At 26.4% G+C, this 22,889-nt stretch overlaps 1 protein-coding gene across 2 annotated transcripts in view; it reads left to right on the top strand.

Moving 5' to 3' along the window:
* LOC136092364 (uncharacterized) overlaps positions 1-15,268 on the top strand; it is a 244,938-nt gene extending 229,670 nt beyond the window's left edge. Inside the window, exons 26-29 of one of the 2 annotated variants that reach the window (XM_065820432.1) lie at positions 5,181-5,354; positions 5,847-5,912; positions 13,434-13,663; positions 15,016-15,268. In XM_065820432.1, coding sequence (XP_065676504.1) covers positions 5,181-5,354; positions 5,847-5,912; positions 13,434-13,663; positions 15,016-15,135 — 590 coding nt within the window. In that variant the 3' untranslated portion in view covers positions 15,136-15,268. The remainder of the gene's footprint in view (positions 1-5,180; positions 5,355-5,846; positions 5,913-13,433; positions 13,664-15,015) is intronic. The other variant, XM_065820433.1, reaches the window with a different exon arrangement.
* The last annotated feature ends 7,621 nt before the right edge of the window (positions 15,269-22,889 follow it).

The following is a 22,889-nucleotide window of genomic DNA, read 5'->3' as shown; positions in this document are numbered from 1 at the left end:
TTGCAGTTTAAGTTGTACATTTTGGTTTACTTTTGGTTTATTTTTGGATTACTTTTTTTAAGTGCTGACCTAATACTTTATATAAAGGGTAAATAAGACAAATACTAAAAAAGTATATATATTTTGTTTCAATTTTGTTATTCCAGTTTAAGTTTAAGCTATTTATTATATTTGCTGTGTTTTTATGCAAAATATTATCATTTAAACGAGTATCAAAACATAAAAAGTTGGGATTTTCAACATACTTGTCATAAATCTATTGGCCATGAAAAAAAAAATATGTGTATATATACTTATAGAGAGTATATGTGTATATATAATTATAGAGACTATATATATATATATATATTATATATATATATATATATGATATATATATATATGATATATATATATATATATATATATATATATATATATATATATATATATATATATATATATATATATATATATATATATATATATATATATATATATATATATATATCAGGGATGAATCCAGACCTTTTTTAGTACTGCTGGAGCCGTATGGGCGCCCAAAAAAAATTTTTTAATTTTCTTTTGCCTTTTTATTAAAAATAGAAAACAGTTTTAAATGCAGTAATATATAAATAAATTTCAGTTTATTTTAGCTTTCTCATTTACTATTCAGTTCAATAAAATGAATTAAAAAGAAATTGCTTTTTTACGTAGTGATGCAACTGTCCTTTGGTTACTAACTTAACATAAGTTTTAAAAAAATGAATGTTGTTACGAAGCTTAATTTTAAAAACTTGTTGCAAATTTTATAACAATAGAATGTATAAAAAGTTTGCTTTTTTGAACAATTTTAAAATATCCATTCAGAGTTAAGTTATCTTTGGTTTTTGGCAATTAAGAGTAAACTGCTTTTGATAATAAATGAACAAAAGTAAAAAATTCTAGTCTTAAAAGCTATCACACAAATTTAATTTTTGAATTAATGAACTTTTGGTCTTTAGCCTGCTATTTTAGTTTATGCGGTGAAAACCTTAATAGCCTCTCTGAATGACATTTTTAAACTTCAGCTAATTGTCAAATCCTTTTTAGAAAAAAAAATTCTCTATCAAATAGCATCATTTTTTTGCACCAACAAACTAAATGCATCTTGCTGGACATGTTTTTTAAATATTTCTCTAACCCAAAACTGATTTTTTTTTTTTGAGTTTTTTTGGCCTTTTAAAATTAAAAGTATAATAAAAAGTTGATAATTTAGAATAATCCTTTTTTTAATGACTGCTATGTTTTTCATTTATTCTGTTTTTGTTTTTTTTAATTTGACTTAGTTAAATGCAATGGAAACATCACATTGCTTAGAAATTTTTTTCCAACAAAAAATTTCTAAGCTGTAAAACAAAGCCAATAAATAAATGAAGTTCAGGTGAAGGAACTAGTTGCTCAAAGTCTGGATTTATATCAATATACACAATTTAAGGATTGATGCAGTTCATGAAGTTTTCATGGATGATTTCACTGGTTTATTTTCTGAATATTTATTGTACCAATAATCAATATTGCCAAGAATTTGTTTTGTCCCTAAATCTAATGTGAATAATGTTTGATACCATCAATAAACTTTTTTTTCATTTCACATTTTAAGTCAATAACTGACACATCGAATGTTCAACTTTTCTATAATTTACCTCAAATTATAATTAGATTCAGGAATATCTTCAACAATAGCTAGATTGTAATCGTTGTATACCACTATTTAAGAACTCATCTAAATCACTATTCTTATGACAATCAAAGATATTGATAATCACTTAAAAAAATGAACTACTCCCATCTAATTAAATTCTTATAAAGGCTGAAATTGGGTCTTAACCACATAGTTTTAACAAGTTTAGCAGAAAATCAATCAAATTTCCAGAGGCAACTTTAATATAATTTATTTTTACCTGCTCAGCTTGAAGAGAACCAAGTAGAAATGCTAATGAAATGATTCAGATTTAGGTAATTTGTCTCATCTTGAAGAGTGACTCTAGCACTGGAAGAACTCCTCAAAAGAGTTTTCCAATTAATCTAGTTAAAGGAACTTTCAGTAAAAAAGTTAAAAGTTAACAAAAAAAAGTATAATAATAAAAAAAACAACTCAAAAATAATAAAAATTAGAACTCAAAAATCACTAAATGAAAATGTTATTTTACCACCAATTGGTGTCGTATTTGATAGTAATACTTGTAATTAGTTTTCATTAGATCTTTATAATGTGAAACATTTTTTTCATCTTTCTGCAATTCTAAGCTGTTTCTTTATTTAAAGGGTCTTTTTCTATTTCAAGAATAACTTTTTGCAGGGAAAAAAAAAACAAAAAATATTATTTAAAATACCAGGCTACTAAAATAGGATTAAACTGCTTAATTAAAAATAAAGTATTTCATAAAAAAAAGTGAAAAAATAATTTATTATTCTTACTTGAACTTCAATCAGTTTAAACTAGTTAAAATCTTTTTAATTTAGTTTAAAATATGATCAAAAAAAAAAAATTTATAAATTAAATAATTTAACAAAGTCTAAAGTTTAAAAATTTTAACTAATTGTTATTAAGATTTAAGAAAAATTTTTTTTACACAATTGATTAATTTAAAAGTAAAAAAAAGATGTTTTTATGTGTGATGATTCTTCTCTTCATTTGACCTTAATGACCTTGGTGTACATTAGTTATTTAGTTGAAATTTTAATGCTGGTAAGTTTAACCTGGTAGGTCAAACATGTTTATGACAATCATTAGAGATCATTGTCTTTTATCAAAAAAGCAAAAAGTTTGACATTTTTGAAGGAACATACTTTATTTACTAATATAGATAGGTCAGTACAATAATATCTTTTCAAAAGAAGTTTTTACCACATTTGAATTGACATTTTTTGACATAGTAAAACCTATTCATATATTGTGACTTTTTCATAACATCAGGTTTTTTTCTGTATTCTGCATCTTTCAATATCTTTTTTATTTTTTTCAATAATTTTAATAAAATATCTAGTACATCTAAAAGATAATTTATCTTAAAGTTTGAAATTTTTCATTTTGAAATCTGCATTATAGGTTATTTAAAAGAAAAACGTTTTCTTTTTTTGTTGTTGTTGTTGTAAGGGTGACAAATATCAGGACCAATTAACTAATATCATTTTGAGCAAAACAAAATCTTTTTTTAAAGAAGTCTTTTCAGCTTTTTGTATGTGGATTTAGTAGTTATAAGTTAGCAACATTGAATTATATATGATAATTAGATAAAAGTGTTATATATGTTTGAATCTTGACATCATGTATATGTTTCAAAGATATAAAACAGCAATTAATGAGTTCTTTCAATAGGATTGTTATTTATTTGAAATATTTGTTTATTCACAAACTTTCCTATCAAATTTAATATATTCTTCATTTTTAATATCCTATTAATTTCTTCTTTACAGTTTTTTTTATGAGCAGGTATGTCATACCTACTTTTCATTAAAACTTTTTTAATGTTGTCGAGTTCTAGTTCTATTTCACCCTTATAGAATATGGAGTAATTACAGTCAAATAAATTCCAGGTTTTCTGTTGTCCAGTACCCTTGTATTGTTTTCTGACAACAACTATTAATTTAACTTTAATTATTATATTATAGCTGATAACTTTTTTTTTTAATGTTATTTACCTCCCCAAAACTGAAAGGGCCACTTCAATTGAGGCTTCTTTAGTTATAGTCTAGTTTTAGTAATATCTCACCTCTTTAACTTTGAAACATGAACCTTAATGAACAAGGCTGCTGCACAGAGAAACAAGTTGAAAGTGGTACTACCAAACACGGAAGCTCTTGTTTAAAATGTGAGCACTCTTCCACTACACCACTACCACATTCTAATGACTTCCTATATAAATAAAATAATAAAAACCTATTGTGTGACATTAAGTGAAAACTATTTGTTACATCAAATGACAAGAAGTAAACAATAAATGTTTACTTCCTTAATTATTTTAATGAGTAACTAATGCTGGTAACTATAATAATGTGTGTATATATATATGTATATATGTATGTATATATGTATGTATATATATGTAAATATATGTATATATATATATATATATAAAATATATATATGTATATATATATATATATATATATATATATATATATATATATATATATATATATATAAAATATATATATGTATATATATATATATATATATATATATATATATATATATATATATATATATATATATATATGATATTTACTTGAGCTTTTTTGTTTGTTTTTTTATCATCATAAATGTTACCCTTTAGGATCAATGTGTTTTGATAGCTCTGCACTTACCAGTCTTGGTTCTACTGCAACAAAAACTGCAGAACCTAAGATTGATAAATTAGATGAGAAAGCAGCAAGTGTTAATGCTCAATCAAATGATGTCAAGCGAGCTTGTGATGATGTAAACTTCAGTTTATTTTTATTCTTTAATAAATCTTTTTTTAAATTTGTAAGAAAAAGATTATTTTTGGAGAATTGATTAGTTTGAGAGTTTTATTAATTTAATTTTGTTTTATAGTAGCATAATATTAATATTATTACTAAATAATATACTAAAATAATAATAATACTTTTTGTTCTTGATAATAACTATTATTTATTTATTTATGATATGAAGGGGTCAAATTTATACAAAGTTCCAAAGTAAAGCTTTTAAACTTCAGAAAATTATTTCTGATTTATAGATGGATAAAGAAGCAAAGCGTGTTGAAAATGATGTTAAAACTACAACCACAGCCAAATTAGAGAAGCGATCCCATGTTCCTACTGAAGAAGAAGTACGTCTTCATAAATTAATTTATGATCCTCTACCAAAAGTAAACTTGAGAAGTGATGAAACAAATAGTGCTATGAAAAGTGCAGTCCCTTGGGAAAATCTTAATGCAGAAGACATCAATAACCAAGTTGTTTTTTATCGAAACAATGCGTCTATTCGTCACAAAATACCTAATGAAGGTAAGAACAATTTATGGCTTGTTACCTATTACTTTATTGTACTTATTAATATAACTTTTAAATATTAATAAAATCTCTGTTAAGATATTGTATTTTTTGACTTGTATGTATTATGATTAAAAAGTAAACTATATTGATAAAATAAATTTTAGAAATTTGTTCTGATTTGTACAGTTTGATTTTAGAGTCACGTGATTTTTGTCATCAACATCAAAATGTTCTTTCAAGATATAGCACCATAGCAGATAGTTTCTCTTCTGCTATTAGCAATGCAAACAAGGCTAAAGAGGGATACATGAATAAAAAAAAATCATATTTGAATGAAGTAGATTACTTGAATGGTTTAGTTCGTTCGGGGCGTAAGTGTTTTAAGTTGTTGGTTTTATGTGTAAAAATAGTTTTGTCAATTATTCAATTTTGTCAGCTAATACAGGAAATCAATGGTAGCCTTGATAGTCTGTAAATGCAAAAAATAACAGTTAACATATTTATAATCTCTCTTGATTTTGATATTATTAAAAATTGTTTTCGTTCAGATAATTGCCTAAAGACATTGTTTTGAAGTTAAAAACAACTATTTTAAACCTTTTTGAAAGTTCTATGAAAATATTTAAAAATATTGATCAACGACATTACTTTCAAAACACTTGTTTGAAAATATTTTTATGTTTCTTTATAAATTTTTAAATTAAATACAAGTAGTAAAAATCATAAGTAAATGAACAAATTTATTCTTTAATAATAAAAAAAAATCATACTTAAATTATTCTTTTCGTTCCGACCCCCTTTCATGCCCTACTACACACTATTTGTCTTATAAAATTTATAGTAAAATATTTGGTATTGTTTAGCATTGAATAATATGACATTGGATGAACAACAGGATATATTGCACTGGAGGGATTACACAGAAAGTCGTAAGTATTATTTAAGCCTATGTAGCTTTGCAAGTTTGAATTTCAAAAGTTGTTTTTTTTTTTTTTCATTAATGATTTGAATTAATTAACTTTAAGAAGGAGAAGCTTTATTAAGTATTATTTATACGTATATATATGATTGGGAAATATTTTTGTCCAAAGGCTATTGTCTGCTATAGTTTAAATTTTGTTGTCCAATATTCAAAGGGCTTTAATAAAATGTTTCAAGAGAAAAGTACATTGATATCAAAATGGAATTATTGCATATCAATTTTCGAGGTTACAGTATTTATAAGAATAATTACTGAACTTTCTTTCTGAAACTTTTTGGGCTAAGTAAAAGTAAAGTTAGTAAATATTTTTAAAATATTAAACTGATAATAAAAAGGCAAATATATTTGTTTTATTTTTCTTGTTTTCTCCTTTTAAACATTCATGTTACAAGGTTAAGAAACATTTAGTGGTTGCAAAATTCAATAAAGTTTACATCTAATTGTCTTTAAATTTCTTTTACCTAAAAAGAAAGCAGTTGAATACGACTAATTAACGCTCTGAAGAAGAGGGATTAAATTTGAAAAGTTTAGCCTCATTTTTTCATACTAATTGTACCAAAAGAAATGAATTCAGCAATTAGAAACCATGAGCAGATGTTACCTGAGAAAAATAGATGTTAAGGTGTACAAAAGTTAGCTTTGACAACACATAGATGACTTGACCCAATATGTACAGAAATAAATGACTTGGCAAACGCTTTTTGCAATATATATATATATATATATATATATATATATATATATATATATATATATATATATATATATATATATATATATATATATATATATATATATATATATACACACACACAGATATATATATATATATATATATATATATATATATATATATATATATATATATATATATATATATATATATATATATATATATACACACACAAATATATATATATATATATATATATATATATATATATATATATATATATATACACACACACAGATATATATATATATATATATATATATATATATATATATAGGGCTTGTGATGAATAGAGCGCGATCGCACTCCGCTCGTAAAATGCGCCCATAAACGTTATTTTCAAACGTTCTAGTTGCGATAAACAACGCTTGTTCAGCTTATAACGAGCGTATAAAATAACGCTCATCCAGTAGTTCGGGATTATTTTTTTATTTTCATAAAATATTTAAAAAAGATTTTTTATTAAAGATATTTTATTATCAAAGCACTAATATAAAATATAAAAAGCACTACGTCGTTCTCTTTTGCACTAACGTAATGAATGAGCAGTTTGAAGTCGTTAATAGTCACTAAATTCTATTATGGAATGTGCTCGTGGAAAAACTATGTGAATACAAAAATGCGCAAATAAAATAAGAATAGAAAATTAGAAAACCACTATGAGAAAATTGAAACTGCAGAGTATTTTTAATCTTGTGAAAATATCAAGTAAGATTTATTTGATTTATTGTTTGTATTATTCCACACATCATTTATAATAAAAATAAATATTAATAATAGAGTAATTTTTAAAATTAGTTTTTGTTTATAGTATGGGTTTTTTTATTAACTATTATTTATTTTAACTCAAATTTAAAACGATTCTGTTGTTTAGAATGTTTGCAATCGCATTCGAAAAGGAAACAAAGTAATAACGTCAACATTTATTAAATGGAAAATTATTATTCTAATTTATTATTATTTCAAATTATTCTTGTGTTATTTTTTTAAGATAAAAAAAAACGTAATTTAAAAAAGAAATTTTAGAAAAAAATTAAATAATTAATTTGAATAAAAAATATCAAGAAATATAAAAACCATTAACTGTTAATTAAGTTTACAGAGTAACATTTTAAAATACATATATCAAAACAACGAATCAAAGCACTAAATTATACTTCAATACTAAATCATTAAGAAGTTGCGTTTTTGTTTGATATTATTTTTTTATAATATAAATAGTTAAAAATAAAATCGGGATCTGACGATATACAAAAAGTTTGGAAGTATAAAAATCTACTTTGTTGAAGTAGTTTCATGAGTGTGATACTAATTCAAACATTTTTTGACGAAAGAATTATGTAACAAATAAAAAAAGATATAAAAAAATAAAAAGTTTTTTATGAGTATCGCCTTAAGCAATTTTCATGATCGCGCTCGCCGACGTTATTTCGAGCGCACATAATCACGCTCTATGAAAACATTTTCTAATTTTACGAGCGCGATTTAACAGGCTTGACGATTTTCTTCATCACAAGCCCTGTATATATATATATATATATATATATATATATATATATATATATATATATATATATATATATATATATATACACACACAGATATAAATATATATATATATATATATATATATATATATATATATATATATACACACACACACACACACACACACACACACACACACACACAAATATATATATATATATAAATGTTCAACTATATATAAAAAGACAATTTTTATATATAGTTGTTAACATTTTTTAAAACCCATGTTCTCGATCAGTGTGATTTTGTTTTTAATTAATGAATAAACATTTTTTAAGAAAAAGCTACCCTTAATATCAAAAGAATTTAATTTCTAGCTATTATTTAAAATATATATAAAGTTTAGTAATTAATAATTATTAAAACCTTTTTTTTTCTAAAAATAAATCAACTTTGGTCTTAAAAGAAATGTACATCACCTTTGGTTTCAAAACAAGTTAGTTTAGGGCAGGTTGAATTACCTTTTTTTTTTGGAATTTAGTGTTTGGCATTATAGAAATTTTCTAAACGATCCAAAAAAACATTCTGCAAAATTTTATTAAATTAAAATGGTTCCTTCATGAGCGATTTTAGCTTTGAAAAAGTGTCCAAAGGCTTTTCACGCAATATTTACTGCAATGTTTCCTACATTGTTTTACAAATTCAGGACTCTATTATCTAATATATATAAAATATAAATGAGAGGAAAAACTGGCTCCAGAATCATGGTGAAATAAAGAAAAACAAAATAAAATATCCGCTATGAAACTTTAAATTTACTTTTAAATTAGATGTTACCATTTTAAAAATATTCTCTCACAAAATATTGTCCAGATTTAATACAAATATGCAAATATTTAGTATCGAACGTTCATTATTTACAGTGTTCTAGCTTAGGTGTTATTATAATAGAATATTTTTAAAATAAAAAGTTATCTTAATTATTTTTGAGTACCAAGTGTAATTTTAAAACGCCAAATAAAAACCTTTGAAATTTTAAAAACTTTTCGTGGTTTGGAATAGAAGGTTTGAAAATAATTTTTTTAAATTTATTATCTCATGGTCACTACTACAACCTTATGTAACGAATAGCTCAAAGTTTATTATAAATTTTCATTTACTTTATATAATATGTACAAGCACTAAATTAGTGTTCAAATAAGAATGTCATCATGTATCTCACAGTAAAAACATTTAGATATAAAATTCCAATGGTTTGTGCTAGCATTTTTGCAACAATATGTTGTTATGACGACCTTCCTTTTTAAAAATAGTACAACTAACCTTGGAAACAAGTTGTATAGACAACACTTTGTTAATGGAATGAATATCTTTGAGGTTAAAAATTTTCCAGAGAATAACTTTTATGCAATCTCATTAGTAAAATCTTCAGTCGTTGTTGGTTCAGCTCTGTCTTGATCAAAAATATTTATGAGCTCATATACGAACATCATTTTGAATTTCTGTAATTTTTTTTATTAGGTTTATAGTTTGACCAACTTTTGATTTGGTTTATTATAAAATAAGTGGTAAATGGTTGATAGAGGTTCATGCAACTTATTTTTCTTTTTATAGCGGAACCATATAGGAACATAGACTTGGAACATAAAACCATGTGGGAACATAGACATGGACAATATAAGTTATGAAAATAATAAACCCAGTGTCTTGAACTAATGCTAGCGCATATAATGACCTCATTCTTTTTGTTAACCAACAAGAATGGTTAATGGTTAAGACTAATTTTTATTATTTTAATTCTTATTGCTAATGTTAACCAATGAGAATGGTTAAGGCGACTAATTTTCCAACTTGAGTATTAAACACTCATATTTCCCGTTGCAAATTTTATACAACATTCCCTCAACATTCAAAAGTTTCTAAAAAATTGGTTCTACAAAATGATTTAGGGACTTAGTTGCTCAATCAAATGTTTTAAACAAATATCTAAAGAAAAGCTTATTCTGATGAAGATTACACCCTATAGTGTGGACTTTTTGTCCACATTTTTTCTCTAACTCAGAAATTATTTCTACTTTACGACATTTGTTTGTTGAAGTATTGCCATACTCTTCAAGAACTTCATAGAGGCTTTGAGCTTGTTTTTATCCTGTTGCTGCAACAAAAGGTAAAACTTTGAAAGTAAGGTATTCCTCCCCATTAAGGTTAATGATAAGTTCTTTACTCACAGTTAGTTAAGTTGAAGTTATTTTTCTGTAGATCTCTTTAGTACATCTTCACCATATTCTATTTTTATTACTCTTACAGCTAAAGTTTCATTATTAATTTTAATATCAACACCAAACCAAATAAGTTCTGTGTTATTCTTAATAAATTACAAGTCCGATTTAAAAACTTTAACCATCTTTTTTTGACTGTCTATTTTGGATTAGTCTATAATTAATGTCGATGTGATTGCTATATCATCAAACATTGATATAATCAATATAAACCGATATAAACTTTAGAAGCTTCTAAAGATTGTAAATTCCTAATAATTTTCTTTCAGGCTCCGTATATATTTTTTATTTTTTTTTATTTTTAATTGTTCACCTTCCCAAGGCTAAGAGAGTCACTACAGTCGAGGAGTATACTTTTTTTTGGTTACAACCCTCTCTCAACTATATAACTTCGAAACACAAACCACGACAAACAACGCCGCTACACGGAGAAACAAGTTGAGCGCGGTACTACCAAGGATGTGGTGGGGATTGAACTCAAAACTTTTCGCTTATGAGACAAGCGCTCTACCACTACACCACTACCGCATATATGAGAAAAATGATAAAGTTATGTTTTAAATTTCTAGTTCGAGAATTGAATTTTAAATTTAAAAAATCAAAAAATTCAACTAATTGACTTAAATTTAATATATTCCATCAAAGCAGACAGGGCCGTCCCAATTGGGGGGAAGGGCATAGAGGGATTTCTAAGCCCCTACAAATTTTATTAGGCGCCATATTGGATACTGAAGTCGGTAAAATTGGATTTATAGTTGGCAGTCGGCAAATGTCGGAAAACAAGCATGTTTTTTTTTTTTTTTTAAGATAAGTTAGTGGCCAAAAATTTTTTTTGGGCTTTACTTGGCAAAAAACAGACACTTCACCCCTTTCCTCCTCCTTCTTTAAAATCTCTTCGGGATGGCCCTGAAAGTAGAAACTTGAGTTTCAGTTTTTTAAATTGAAACTCAAGTTCTAGTGAATTATCACACTAGAACTAGAGCTAACAGATTCTAAACCAGATAATGCCATTTTTCGAAGTTTGGAACTAATTTCTTGTTGCAATGATTGTTTAAAATATAGGAGATATGTTTCTCGACCATTCATGATCAATTAAACCAGATTGAAATGATCTTTTTGTACCAAATCTTACTCTATTTTTTAAACATAGACTGTCCTCTACAGGAATATAAATATTAAATAATAATATTGAGCAACTTTATATAAGATTCATAATAATGTACTTTATCATACTACTAGTATGAAACAGCATTTGTAGTAACACACTACTATTTATTTTATTCGAAAATATGTTTATTTAATTTGTTATTTAAATAAAAATCGTTATTAAAAAAAAAAAACTTTGTCTCTTTTTATTTGGGCTACATGTGCATTAAATATTTTTATCTAAATATCTTTTTCCATATCATAACTATTTTTTTTTTTTGCTATAAGTGTTACAGTTATGCTGGAACTATAACTTGAATAACTATTGTTTAGAAAAGAAAAGATCTTGTATAATCTGTCTATGGGTGGTTCTGTTTATAAATAGGGTTAGGACTTTCACCAAACTTATTTTTACGTTGTGCTTTTCCGCTTGTTTGACATTCTTTACTTTTTGATCTATTCCTTGTAAAAATTTAACGCTTGTTTATCTTGCGTAAATGCGGCAATCTTTAATTTGGTACGAAAATGTAAATGGTAAAGATGACGTTGTAAAGAGTTTTTAATTATTCAATAGATTCAACCAAAAACACTTTTTTTTTTTACAAAGTAAACAAAATCTCTATATTACCAAACTTCTGATTTCAAAATTGACCTGCCCTGTGTAGTTACAATAAAAGAATAGGTTTTTAAAATGCATATGTTATCGTTATATGATATTGTTAAAGCGAATACAAGCTTAATACTTTATTTTAATTTAATACTTAAATAAAAACTTTTTTTTTTGAATGTAGCTTAATGCATATATTTCTGTTATAATTTTTCAGTTAAATGAAATTTAATACAAAAAAAAAAAAAAAAAAGTAAAAGGTTAAAAGAGGTTTTCAAACATTTTGTAATTTGGTTGTTCAATCTATTCTTCAATGGCGTCGAGAAATTTCGAGAAGTAATAATGCTGTTTTAATTAGTTGGGATAATTGCTTATCATATGCAATTATCTTAAGTAATTGCGATACACTTCAAAAACAAAATATTGCGATATAAATCGTTATATAAACGATATACATTGTGATACATATCGATACCGATAAATTTCCAAAAATTATATCGCGCTTTTTTTTTATCGCATTTTTTGTTTTTGATAACGATGCCGATAAATTGAAATTGTCATCTCGCATTGTCATTGCAAGTTAATATTGTTGCGATACACTTCGAAACTTGCGAGATAAAAAGATTTACGATTTGGTTTTAAATTTTTAGGCAGGATAAGCAAAATTTTGTGCAAAAAATGATTTCTAAACGTAAAAATTTTGCATAGCGTTTATTCGATACTAACTTTAAATACTCTGTAATCACAATGTTTTTTTATTTGATTAGTTTTGTTTTTGTGTTAATTCTTATTTCAATTCTCGCATTTTTACGATATTGGTGTTGCTATTATCCCACCCTTAATTATAATTTACCATTTAAATTGATGGAGTTACGAGTTTATATTCATATATTTAATAACTTAACAAAACTTTTACAGAGGACTATCCTGGAAAAATTTTGTAAGTTTATTAATAGGAGTTTAACCTTTATAAATTGTTTAAGGTTAATTAACAAGGGTTTAGCCTATATACATTTTGTATAGTTATAGCAGGTTATTAAATATAGAACAATAGTTTTTTTATTAGTTAAATGACTAGATATTTTTTAAAAGCAGTAGTACTAGTATTATTATTACTATTATTAATTTATAATATTTATTATTATTTACTTATTAATATTATTTATTAATTAGTATTTGATTATTTATAATTTTAAATTTATCTATATTTTTTAGACGTCAAAAGTTTCATAGATAAAGCAACAGCTGCTTTTCACGGTAGAAGACGTGATAGCATAAATCATGTTCGTCAGGTTCTCAGCAATGCTGTTGAAAGTGATCGAGGTGTTAAGTTGCCTGAGTATATTAAATATTTACATTCTCTTGCAGTAAAAGCTGACAAAAAGTCTCAAATTGATACAAAACCTTACAAAGATAATTCCATCAGTTTGCATCACATAAAGGAGGTTAGTAATAATAGTATTGTTTCATTTTTTATAATTTATTTATTTTTCTTCAATTTAAAAAAATATTGGTTGAACACGATGAAATTCAGCACTCTTTAATTGTTAATTAAGCGAAAACTACTTAACAAGTTTTTGTAATTTTTTGACAAAATTAACTTTTGCGAGTACTTAACATCATCTGCTGGATCTTGCTTTGAGTTACTTTTTTTGAGGCGGCTAAGCATTTTTTCTTAAAATCTTTTTATTTGTAGCTAATTTCTTGCTTTTCAATATGATTCCTTTTATAATTGACCAATAACTTTCAGTAACTGGCTGCTCAGGACAATTTGGTTCCTTAGGAACAAATTCAACGCCATTTTGTTCATACCATTCTGGAGACTTCTTGGAGTAGTGAATTGTAGCCAAATCAGGCCCAAACATTGTGGGTATTTCATGCTTTTATATATAAATCTGGGTTCAAAGTTTTACGAATAATGTATGATGTACTTTTTAAACCAAAGCAGCAGACTGCTTGCCAAATAAGGAACTTGGGAGCAAATTTTTCAGTTTAAATATACTTGAATTTTTTAGCAACATATCTATCTTTCCATTGATAAAAATTATGCTGCCCTGGTAATTGTAAAAAGTCCTTTTTGCAATAGGTTTAATCGTATTCAATTATGCATAAGTTTTCTCGGTTTAAAAGTTTATAAAATTCTTTTTTGAACGACGAATTGCTTTAATTTCTCAATCAATGGATCGCTTTGGAGTTTTCTTTTTATGATATGCTTTATATTCTTGAGATCCTAGTACTTTTCTTATTAAAGTTTGGCTGCATTTAAATTTTCTCGCAAGATCTCTCTGCGACTGACATGGATTTGCCTTTATGGAGCAAATAATTGATTTTGCTTTATATCTTTAGATCTTTTCTTTTTTTCCACTTCCAGCTTCTCTTTCAATAGATTGAGTCTGTTTATATCACCGCAAAATAAAACCAACTGATGATCGAGAAACACCAGTCAATTTTGAAATGTCAACTTTTGACAAGGATTTTAAAGAAAATTTTCTAAAACTTTTTTTCGATTTAATATTTGTTTACTCATTTTAATCCGATAGCAATGATAACCAATACTTATTATCATTACAATCAAACAACAACACATTAGCTTCCGTGTGCAAAAAAATTAAAAACATTTGTCAAGTAGTTTTTGAGTAATTATAGATTAAAAGGCGCTTAATTTCATCGTGTTCAACCAATATTAATATAACAAATATGCAACCAAAAAAAGTATTTATTTTATTACGACTCGATTGCCCTTTCTGCGTTGTTCTGTATTCTGTATTATATTTAACTAAATTTATTTCTTTTTTAGATTCTTCTTAGCGTAGCTTCTGATGATCACATGCCATCGATAGAATTAGCTAAAAGTATTGGCAAAGTGCAAAAGATGTTGTCTGATATGAAAAGATCAAGCATTCCATGCGCAGCCTAATTTTTTTTAATGAGGAGTTAATATTTATATAATACCTTAATATATATATATATATTTATTTATTTATTTTTATATAAACTTTAATGTAACTTGTTTGCAATAAAGAATACTTGAAAACAAGTGTCTAATGAAAGTTTTTGTTTTTAATGTTATTTTTTTTTTTTTTTCCATTAGTAAATTCATATTTTACCATTTACTTGTCAGTCATTTTACTTATTTAGCTTCTATTATTTTACTAAAATTATTGAAAATAAATTATTTTTTTTTTGTTCCAACATTTGTTGCAAAGCTGCGGCAAGTGATTGGAACGGCAAGTGATTGAAACTTTAATGTAACTTGTTTGCAATAAAGAATACTTGAAAACAAGTGTCTAATGAAAGTTTTTGTTTTTAATGTTATTTTTTTTTTTTTTCCATTAGTAAATTCATATTTTACCATTTACTTTTCAGTCATTTTACTTATTTAGCTTCTATTATTTTACTAAAATTATTGAAAATAAGTTTTTTTTTTTTTGTTCCAACATTTGTTGCAAAGCTGCGGCAAGTGATTGGAACGATTACAATGACTTTTCAGCTTTCTTTTGAATAGCCGGAGTTGTTGCATGGTTTAGGTTATTTGATTTTGAAGTTGACTTAATATCTGATGCTATACGCCGTAGGTTGATGCTAGATGTTGTTAGTATAGAGTCAGAAGACAGTGGCTGAAGTGGTGTAGTTTCTAGTGGTGGCGGTGGTTGAGATAACAAACTTAAGTTGAGATGATGGTGTTTCAAACGTATTAGAAATTTGTAGTATTGACTTTTTAAATTTTTTTTATTAATTCTTTTTTGTTTTTCTTGTGAAGTGGAAACGGAATCTTGAAATCAAGTGTTTGTGAGACTTGACCAAAAACTTTACCAAAGCTGAAAAATTTAGGTTGCAGTTGACTAAAGCACTAATTTTACAGTTTTCTGTATTTTCTTTTCTACATATAACTGTTGAATTATTCCTAAAAGTAAACTCAAACATTTTAAATTAATATATGCCAATTGTAAAGTATGCCATTGTTAAGTAGTTACATTAGACTTACTATCTTGAATCATTGATAGATCTTTCGGAAAACTACCAACAACAAAAAAAATTAATAGATATATTAAAATAATATACTTTTTATATTCGAAATATAGCGTAGGATCTTAACAAAGAATGATTTGTAACTACTTATCCACGAAAAGAAAGTCCATGTCCAGAACAAAGTCAAAGGTCATATTGAAGCATCGCAGTGCTTGAAAGTGTTACAGTTTTTATTTTTTAGATAAAATTATTTGGGTTTGTTAGTTTCGCCAATAAGGATTTCTCGTTTTTGTTTGAGAAATGAATGCAAATCTAGCCTTTAAAATCATTGTGGTCTAGTCTGAGAGAGTGTTATATTTTCTTTTCATTTTTTAAATGTTAGTCTGGCTAATAGACATTTGCCGTTTTTTTTTGTAAATCTAGCCCATATGAGTATGCCGTCTTTAACTAAGATTTGTATCTCTTTTGTTTAAAACGCGTCTAGTGTGTCCTCGTTTTAATCTAGTTTAATGTTTAGTATGGCTCTATATAATTTAAAAAATGTCAAAAAAATCAACATGTAAAAATTTTTCAGATGCAAGGATTGAACCTGCAACTTAAGGATTGTCAGATGCGAAGATTGAACCTGCAACCTAGTTTGAGAGGTGACACTCTAACCAGATAAGTTATACTGATGAGCCATCGTTCTAAAAATAATTCATGTAATATAATCATAAAAGTTTATAATCTTCTAAATTTAACTGGTATAGTCAATGTTTGGACAATCTCTTGAAATAAATATAAAATCAATCTATGATAAAGTTGAATACAAAATACACGTAGAGTAATGAAAAACGAGTCATTTAAGAACTAGTTCACCTAACATGGCCCATGTAACAAGTTTTGAAAATACTTGTTACATGGATTACTTGGGTACTTCACTGCTTACATATGCATATTAGTAAATATATAATAAGATAAACAAAATACATGACGAAACGAGTTTAAAAAAAAATGTTTTTATTGGTTTATCGTTTTGAGAAGATGTGCATAATAATGTTTATTTTGATAAAAAAATGTTATGTTTACATTATATTATTCCAGATCTTTCTTTTGAGGATTAAGCAATAATTGATTTTAGTGTTAAAGATATTTGTTATCAGCATTATTTCATCAAGTGAAAACCATTTTAAATATCAATATAACCTAATAAGCAAGCTATGAAACTGTATTCTGTCTAAAAAATCTTTTCTGGGGCAGAACCGCATAGACTCATATGAAGCACAACCGCATACTTTTGATATTTATCAAAGTTAGATAATTACGAATAACAATATATACAATCGTCACACTTGATTGCGTTTATGTAAAACCTGAATTGAAATGTTGGAAATTAGATTTCGTATTTTTTTATTTAATTTTTATGAGTTTATGATTAAAATATAAAGCTCAGAGTATAAATCGATATCTTGTTATAGTTATGTATATCTGATGATTATTATATTATTATATAATGTAGGTATATAATTGTGCATTTCCTAATTTTAAAAAAGATGCACCATGAAAAGTGTACCCTCAACGATTTTTATTAGGGTGCGTTTGTGCTTTACAAATTGGAGCTAAGCCGTTTTTTTCACTAAGTGTTCTTTTTGTTCAATAACATTATCAAAAACCGTTTTATTATTTTCAGCAATTTAAAGCTTAATAATGTGGTTATTGAAATAAACTTTTAAAAAGACACATTTCGCTTTTATTTTCATATAACATCAATCCTAACGTTACGGGGCTGGTTATACCCCAATTTCCCTTCATATGGCTACATTCTATGTGAGGTATGAGGCTGTAGCGTTATAATTATTTTTCAATTTTTAGCGAAATCCAAAAAATAATGTTCTTTGTATGAGTTTAGTGCCCATTTAATATTAAAAGTCCCTTTGTTATTATTAGCCTTTAACATTAAGCTCATTAAAGATTTTATTTCAGAGACGAAGATCACCTTCAAAATGTACTTTTTGCAGTTAAAAAGTCTAGAAAAAATTTGATCAAGAGTATGACAAAAAAAGGAGCTAGGAAACTGTTCAAAAAGTTGTATTTTTTGAGAAATATTTCACCGCAATAAAATCTTAAATTTGCTAATAATTATTAGTTTGTATTTTTTGTATTTTCGTATTTATAAATATAAACTATCAAGTTAAATAGTAGTGAAAACAATTGGAAATAATTTATACGTCAATCTTTATCTTGCTTTATAAACTTCATCATTTATTTTTCCAGTAACTTCCAACGCTAATATTGGTTGCTTGCAGCTTTGTTGGAAATGGAGATGTATAAAAAGTATATACATAAATATTATACAAGTCATATATATTTATAGTTTTATAAAAGTAACAAAAATACAAACAAAAATAAAGCATTTTTTCGAACAAGAAAATAAAAAACTGATGCTAAAACTTGACAATAAAGCTCGGTTGAACTCTTTGGTTTCCATGATTGAAAGGTTGGTAAAATTAAAACCATGCATTCAAAAAGCAATTTTGGACATTGGAAAAAATAATTTTTATGAGGAAGTCAATTTTAAGGTTTTAGAAGATATTTTAAAAGTGTTTAAACCTATTGAATCGGCTGTTAAGGAGCTAAGTGAGGATAATTCAACTATTCTGACCAGTGAAGGTGTTTACATGTTTTTGTTCAAAAATCATTCTGAATAAACGTCTAACATAGGTGTAGTGATACTAGATTTCCTCAAAAAGCGATACGATGAGCGACGCAACAAAGATTTAGTGTCACTAATGAGATATTTGCAAAACCTCAATTCAAATACGTCACAAAATATTAATGCTTTATTTTCATCAAAGTAAACAATTATTCAATATGCAAAAAATATAGTTTAACAAAGTTTTACCAAAGTATTTGATAGTGCCAATGTCGAATCATCGAATGAAGAAATTGCTGAAGAAGCCAATAAAGACCTTAAGACACAGCTACAATAATCCCTAACAAAGATGGTTACTTTCCAAGATTAGTTGTTCTGACCCATTTTCAGAAATATTAAGGGAGTTTAAGCTGTTTGAAACAAGTGGAGTTCAAACACCGAATTTAAATAAGATTGATGCTGCTCTCAAAAAAATTCTGCCCACGTTAACATCCAGCGAAAGTACTTTTTCGGTTGCTGGTAACTTTTCAACTAAGCTTCGAAGCCGAATAAGTTTTTATATATTAAATTTTTTCAAAAGAACCATCGTGAGTAGATGCCATTATATACGTAAAATCTAACCCAAATTCTGTCAGTTTTTGTTTCACTAATTCTTTGGTTGTGAAAGCATCACAGGAACCATTAGTTTTAACAAGAACCAATTTATAAGTAACTTTATAGTGACATTTATATTCCTTTCAGTGGAGATGTCAGTCCATTCATCACCTGTTATGCTGAACTTTCACCACATTCTTTCAAAACAGAAATTTAAATCACACAGCTCTTGTTTTTTTATCTTGTATGACATTTTTTGACTTTTTGGCATTTGGAAACCACGTTTTTGAATAAACTCAAGTATTGCATAGGATTTGGTTATTATTCTTAAAGACACGCCATCCTTTGCGGCACATTTTGCTAGGAATTCAGTCAAGGTTTCACGTTTAAAGAACCCATACTTTTATTTGTTTTTTTGAAACTTCTGCAACAGATGTTTCACCTAACTTCTTATTTTTTAATATTATACTATGGATGGTTCTTATGTGGGTAATCAGACCAGATGTGCTCGAACCTTTGCATTTTATGAAAGAGTTGCACAGGGTACATTTTGCTTCACTAGCTAAATGAAGCTAGTGAAGCAAAATTTACCCTGTTTTTTGAATTTGTTTTTGTTGTTTCTGTTGATAAGTTGATTTTGTGAAACACTTCCAGACAGATGAGTTTTATTTTGGCATTTATTTTTTTTGTACTTGTCTTTTATTGGTTATATTTATAAAGTAAAGTAAAATAAATATAGCATTACATTAGCAAATAAAATTGCATTACTTACTACTATATTATTTATTAATATAAGTAGATATATTATATATTATAATTAAATTTATAATTTTTATAATGCTAAATTATTTATCGTTTCTTATATATAAACTATTATTATAAAAACTTAAGTTAACGCTTCACCTGTTATTTACCTTTATTCATGAACTTCTTCATGCTGAAATATTGTCCAAAGAAATTGTAATGTTGCAATCGTTAATACTTTTCCAAAAATAATTATACAAACTGTTCAAGGGAAATCGTAATGTTGCAATAATTACAATACCAAAAAGTAGTGATCGACTGAAACCGAAATTTAAGCCGAAACCGAAAGTACCGAAATTTCAGTTCAGTAAAGCCGTAGCCGAAACCGAAACCGAAATTTCGGCCGAAATTTGAAAATGAATGTTTAAAATCCCTGAACCTTTTATGATCGCCGAATTAAAGCAAACAAAAAAACTATTTTACATATATCAAAGCAATCACCATGTAACATAGTTTGATAAAAACTATAATATGTCGAGACATTTTAATAATTAAAGGTAATAATTGAAGTATTTTCTCTGCGAAATACATTTTATTTCATGTTTTCTGGCAAAAGTCTGTTTCTTTCATTTGAAAGAATTTCTCCAGCAGTTAAAAACAACCTTTTAACTTCGGCAGATGTTGGTGGAGGTCTAAGGAATCTCTTTGCTACTTTTGCTGAACCAAACTTTGCTTTTAGTGTTATTTTCTAATATAAATCTATAAACCTTTTTTTTTTTTTTTTGTTATTTAGGTGCCCAAAGAAGACCTATAGGTTTTGTCACAGAGCACCGCGCAAGCGCATTTACCCAGGAAGTTCACGCCTCCTTCATTACCGTGACGCAAAAATATATCCGAAGCTCGTTTCGAGCCTGGATCTCCTGCTTATAAGGAAAGCGCTCTGACCACTGCGCCACGGTAGCACAAGAAACTTTAGACCTTCTTTAAAGTTTAAATCAATTTTTAAGATTTATAGGACTGCCGGTAGTTGTATTGCTTTTTCAGTTAGGATATTTTTTAGAGTAAACCACTTCTTAAATGTGATGAATCCGCTAAGTGATTGAAGTTTTGGATTGTGCGATCCACGAGATATTTTCAAATTGCAAGCTCCGTATTTGAATCACTAACTGTCACGGTAAAATGATACCATAAACCAGTTTTTTATCGATTGTTTTCAATTGTAAAATTTAGCACTGAGAAAATTTTGATGAAGCTATTGGTTTGGGTTGCTTTACTTAAATGTTAATTCATTTTAAGAATGATTTAAGAAGAGTAACTTAAAACTATTATGTAACGTGATTTCAATTAAAATTTTTACAATTGTTATAATTAAAAATTGATTTACTAACAAACGATTACAATTAGGAAACCGTCATGATCCCACTATATATTAAAACTTAAAAAAAATCTTTTAAAAGTTTCGGTTCATTTCGGTTGCGGTTTAAACCGAAATTTCGGCCGAAACAGTAAAAGTAAAAAAATTGTTGAAGCATAAATTTCGGTTTCGGTTTCGGCCGAAATTTCGGCCAAAGCCGAAAGTTTCCGTTCACTACCAAAAAGTAACTAATTAATAAAAGAATTTAACAAACTTGTGGTTTGCAAACAGCATAACAAAATAACTTCTATATTTCGTTATTAATTTACAAGATTCAAACACAAAAAGTACATTAGTGCAAACTGCTTTCTTTATAAAGTTCAAATTATTAAAATTTTTTCTTTATAAAGTTCAAATTATTAGCATTTAACATTGAAAGATACCTTTTACAATACAGTATACGTTTTGTGTAAATTTTAATGTTCAACTGCTTTGCTATAAAAAATCAATAGCCATGAAGATAACTCGACTAGTTGATAACATCAGAAAGTTAAAAAAGCAACGCAAAAGTAGCAAGTTGGCATTGTAACTTAATGGTACGCATAAAACAAAACGCAAATGTTCAAACCTTCCAGGCTTTGATAATGTGGTCTCAGAATCAAACATTAGAATGGCTAAAAATTCTCTTGAAATATCTTTGGAACGTGTTTAAGTAGTACAAATTGATCAAATAAATAGAAATATTGCAGTAGTTAAGACATGACTTTCTGTAATTTAATTTTTGGTATAAATTATTTTTATTAATTTGATCATTTATTTCTGATGAGTTTCTTTTAGATGAAACACAATGTAAAATGAAAAAAATTGGATTAGTGAGTTTCTATTTTAATTATATATTGTTTAATTGTTTCTCGTACTATTTCATATTTCGTAAGTTAAGCGCTACGACTTTTTATGTGCAAATTCTTTGTGCGGAACTCCTCCCCAAGGAAATAATTTTCCAGGTTAATTTTTAATCAAATTTTTATTAAAAATTTACCCGGAAAATTTTTCTGTAAACTTTACTTTTGCATCACTACAAGAGATATAAATTTTCCGCGAAAATTTGATTCAAATATGATTTGATCGAAATATTTTTGCTTTCATTAATGATCGTCTAAAAAGAGTATTACAAATATTTTTCTAAAGGAAATTTCTTGTGCTATCATTATGATTATCTAAAGCAAATTTTGTGGTTGTCTAAAGAGAATAATTTTCCAAAGGGAATGGTTGTATAGCGATCATTACTGTTTTATAAGTTCGCTTTTAAAATTTTATAACAACGCCATAAGACTAAAAAATCAATTATAAAAAAAAGTCCATAAAATACAAAAGAGAT

This window comes from Hydra vulgaris, chromosome 15 (assembly GCF_038396675.1).
Source record: "Hydra vulgaris chromosome 15, alternate assembly HydraT2T_AEP".
NCBI lineage: Eukaryota > Metazoa > Cnidaria > Hydrozoa > Anthoathecata > Hydridae > Hydra > Hydra vulgaris.
This window is presented reverse-complemented; position numbering and strand designations above follow the sequence as displayed.